Source organism: Diceros bicornis, chromosome 17, assembly GCF_020826845.1.
Source record: "Diceros bicornis minor isolate mBicDic1 chromosome 17, mDicBic1.mat.cur, whole genome shotgun sequence".
In the NCBI taxonomy this organism is placed as follows: domain Eukaryota; kingdom Metazoa; phylum Chordata; class Mammalia; order Perissodactyla; family Rhinocerotidae; genus Diceros; species Diceros bicornis.
This window is the reverse complement of record NC_080756.1, coordinates 21,209,234-21,213,991: the sequence shown is the minus strand read 5'-3', so window position 1 is coordinate 21,213,991 and position 4,758 is coordinate 21,209,234. Positions and strand designations below refer to the sequence as shown.

The 4,758-nt window shown below is 38.0% G+C and overlaps 1 protein-coding gene across 1 annotated transcript; it reads right to left on the bottom strand.

Annotated features, from left to right (window-relative positions):
- Window positions 1–918: 918 nt before the first annotated feature.
- LOC131415542 (olfactory receptor 8S1-like) lies at window positions 919–1,875 on the bottom strand. The gene has a single exon (XM_058557389.1). The coding sequence runs from the start codon at window positions 1,873–1,875 to the stop codon at window positions 919–921; it is 957 nt and encodes a 318-aa protein (XP_058413372.1).
- Between the last annotated feature and the right edge of the window lie 2,883 nt (window positions 1,876–4,758).

The window sequence follows — 4,758 nt, the reverse complement described above, 5'->3', positions numbered from 1 at the left end:
TGCATATAAATATGGTTATAATTATGTATAAAAATGCAAACCAAACATCTTTCCACAACAAAATTTGGAGAAAAATGGAACTAAATGTTAGCAATTTTCATTGTGAGATAGAATCCATTTTTTGTATTTTTCAAAATCTCTAAGTTGAGAACTTTTGTCAATCAGGCAAAAGATGTGTGTTACTTTATACTGTACAGAAATCAACAATGTTTTAAAATTTTTTTCCAGAACAAGATCTATCAGACTTATCCCTCGGAGCCACCAGTATAACTAGAAGGGGTAACAAGCAGGGCTGCTATACTCCCCTAGAAAGAATGGAATTCTCTACCATTTGCCACATACCAGATAACTCTTTTTTCACAGAGCTTGTGGAAGACTTCTGTCAGCTTGGACTTCAGCCAAAGCTGACTTCCTTTCTCTGACATCTTCAGCTGCATTTGCTTTCTATCTAAGGCGCCCTTCAGCCAGAACTCATCTTTAACCCACCTTCCACTCACACCTCCGTGAGTCTCAAGCCTATGTCTTTCTTCCTTCAGAGACGCTGGCTTTTTACTTTGTAGCAAAGTTTTCCCCCTAATTTCACACTCACAGAAACCATGCAAGAATTCAGAACATAAACAATTTTCCCAATGCTAAGTATTTTGTTAATGTTTCACAAACAAAAGGAATAATATATCTCTATGTCTGTAACGATATTAAGCCGGATTGAAATAGCTATTTGATGCATTTCTTTCTGCCTCTGAGAAAGATAAAACATGAACCAAAGCAAACAAATACTTTGCTGCTATTTTTTTGTGTGTATTTCCAAGAAAGGAGGCTTTTCAAGATAGTTTGTCATGTTCAACATTATGAGCAAACAAAAATTTTCCCTAATGTCTATTATTCAGGTATCTTGCTCTAATCCGTCCTGTTTCCCAATCATCCTGTCCCTGTTCTTTGTGAACTAAGATATTGTAAACTTTTCTGCAACATATTTTTTAGAGCTGCTTTTACTTCCTTGTTCTTTAGGCTGTAGACAAGAGGATTCACTAGGGGAGTGACCACACTGTACTGCATGGAAAAAACCAACTCCCACGGGGAACCTGAGGTTGGCATGAGATAGCGAAGAAAACCTGAGCCATAGAATAAGGTCACTGCAGTGAGGTGGGAGGAGCAGGTGGAGAAGGCCTTGCTTCTGCCTGAGGTGGAGCTGATGTTCAGGATGGTGGAGACAATGCGGGCATAAGAGAAGAAGACCAGGAGGAATGTCCCAAAGGCATGCAGGAGTGCAGAGCAGAGCAGGACAGCAAAGTTTTTGGAGCTATTGGAACAGGATAGAGGGAATAGAGAAGGTATCTCACAAATGAAGTTGGAGATGACTTGAGTCTCACAGAAGTCCGAATTGCAAGCTAGGAGGGTGTTGAGGAAAGCATCCAAAAAGGCCAGGCCCCATGATCCCAATACCAGTCCCACACACAGCTCATTGCTCATCATCTGACCATAGAGTAGAGGGTAGCAGATGGCGGCATAGTGGTCATAGGCCATCACTGCCAGGAGGCAGAGCTCTGTTCCCCCAGAGTCAAGCACAAAGAAGGCCTGGGTCAAACAGTCCTCCACTGAGACGGTTTTCTTCTCAGACAAGATGTTCTCTAGCATCTTGGGCTCAGTGACTGAAGAGTAACAGAGATCCAGGAAGGAGAGGTGACTCAGGAAGAAGTACATGGGGGTGTGAAGGTGAGAATTGGCCCTGATAACCAGGATCATCAACAGATTCCCTGACAGAGTGAGGAGGTAAATTGTCAGGAAAAGCACAAAGAGTAGGGCCTGGGTGTGATGATCAGCAGGCAGCCCAAGGAGGAGGAACTCAACGATGGTGCTGTGGTTTCCCAAGGCCATTTAAAGCTGATAATGCTTTGGGAAAAAAACAGAAAGAACAATAAAGCATCAACTGCCTCCTCTGGCAACCCAGATTTTCCACCCATTCTGTGTACACTTCCTTTCTTTCTTCAGCTTCCCATTATTGCAATAGTTGTCTCGCAACTCTCGTGGAGTCCCCTGAAGCACGCCCTTCCCCTCATTTATTTCCTGCTGCACAAGTCCTGAACCTTCTGAGCTCTTTTGATTTTATGCTCTTCTCTTATAAATAGCTCTGGAGAAATTCACATAATTTTTCAGATCCAAACCTTGAATAATTTTCTGTCTCTTGAAACTGAGTCTTTGATTTTATTCTATAAGATTCTGGTCAAGAGCTCACTTTCTGCAGATGATCTAATCTTTCTTATTCTTCTCAGTTTCAGTCTTTCACTTTAAAACTCTGTAATCGTTCCTTATGACTTAAGTATATTCTATTTGTGTTACCTTTCTACTTTTTATTATTACCTTTCATATATTTGGAACATTTAAACTTAGAAACAACTTTGAAAGCTGTGTGTGTCTGTGTGCTGGGGAAGTGAGATAAGAAGGAACTTGCTAAACCTATTTTTTTGTTTGTGAGGAAGATTGGCTCTGAACTAACAACTGTTGCCAATCTTTCTCTTTTTGTTTGAGGAATATTGTCACTGAGCTAACACTGTGCCAATCTTCCTCTGTTTTGTATGTGGGATACAGTCACAGCATGTCTTTTGATGACTGATGTATAGGTCCTCACCTGGGATGCGAACCCTCGAACCCTGGGCCACCGAAGCAGAGCACACAAACTTAACCACTATGCCAAAGGGCCAGCTCCCCTACTTTTTAAAGTTAAAAAATAAAGCTGAAAAAATAATAAAGGTAAAATGAAATTGAATTGCTCATCAAAAGAAACCATTAAAAAAAAGAAAAGGCAAGTTAGAGCCTGGGAGAAAATATTGAACAAAGTACACATATATGTAAAAAATATCGATGAATCAATAATAAATATGTCACTGACAATAAACATTTCAATAATAAAAATGACAAACAATCCAATACAAAAATGGGCAAAAAAATAGAACAAGGTCTTCACAAAGGAAAGTATCACAATGGCCAGTAGGCTTATTAACAGATGTTTGACATCATTAATCATCAGGAAATGCAAAATAAAACCACAACAAGCTACCACTAAATACTCACCAGAATGGCTAAAATTTCCAAGTGTTGGTGAAAAGAGTGGAACAATTGGAACTTTTCTTACAGGAATGTAAGCTTGTATAGCCACTTTGGAAAGTTGGACAGTTTCTTACAACTACTAAGAGTAGACATATACCTACTCTATGACCCAGCAATTCCAGTCTTGGAAAAATCAATGCATCAGTTGACAAAAAGACTTGTACAAAAATGTTCATAGTGCCTTTTTCCCTAATTGTCATAAGCTGGAAAAAAAAGAAACCCAAATGAAGATCAAGGACAATGGATAAACAATGGATAAAGAAGAAGCAGTGGAATATTCTTACAATGGGATTCTATTTAGCAAGAAATAAATGAACTATTGATACACACAACAACATCAGTGAATAATAAAAACTATTATGCATGTACATTCCTTAAAATGCGAACATTTTAAATGTGTACATTTTGAAAAATTTTAAAATTTGAAAAATGTATGCACCATTGTAACCATCATACTGATGAGGATACAGAACATTTCCATCAAACCAGAAAGATCTCTTCATGTTCCTTTTCAGTCATCTTCCCATCAGATGAAACCACTATTATGATTTTCATCACCATACATTTTTTTATTCTGAAAATCTGTAAATATAGAATCATATAACTGTGAAATATAATGACATCTACCATTTCTTTAGTGCCATTTATGTTCTAGGTATTGTTAAATATTTAACTTCCCCCCTATTTATTTATCACAACAAAAACTAGGAGGATTGCATTGCCATGATTTTTACAAATGAGGAAACTGAAGCTTAAAAATGTTGTGGAAACTTGCTGGTACTGGCAGAGGAAATGAGGGGATAAGCCTTCATCCATACATAACTACAATATCTGTGATTTCTTTTATGTCTGGGTTACCTGATTCCCATTTTCTTAAGCATATCTGCTTCTGTCCACTCTGTGCCCTATTTCAGTAATGTATTCTCTGAACTTTTTTTGTGTTTTCATTTGCATATCTATCTTACTTTGGCATTTAGTAATAGGTGTTTTTCCTTTCCTTTCCTTTTCAGATAAACTGCATGTTCCTTGAGGATGGGGATTAAACTCTATACGCTTTGAATACTCTGAACACACATTGCAGTGTGAGGCACATGATGAGTCCTTAATCAAGATTTGTTAAATGTAGAAAGAATAGGAAGGATAAATAAAATCAGACAGACAATGTAGGGCCTCTCCTTGAGGAATATCCCCAACTTGAATTCCAGTTTCAAAAGCAAAACAACCAGGAAGGAGAACAGGAAAGGAAAATAAATGCAGAGGAGTGCAGAGCTCATCTTCTAGCTGTAAAGAGCAGGAAGAAGACTTACCTGATAACTAACCAGTGCCTACAGAACCCCGATCCACAGAAAGCAGATCACACATACTAGCTCATTTTTGTCCATATCAGGAAGGTTGATTAAAACCACAACATTCAATCATCTATCTATTCACTCATTCATCCTTATGTCCACTAATTAATCATCCATCTAATTTTACATTTATGCACTCCATCATCCAACCTATTTGTCCACTCAGTAATGTATTCATCTATCCACTCATACTTTCATTCATTCACTCAGTAATCAACAAATATGTATAGATTACATTGTGTAGGGTGCTGTGCTTAAAATAGATTGATTGACAGCCTGCATAAACCTCTGATGAACTATTGAT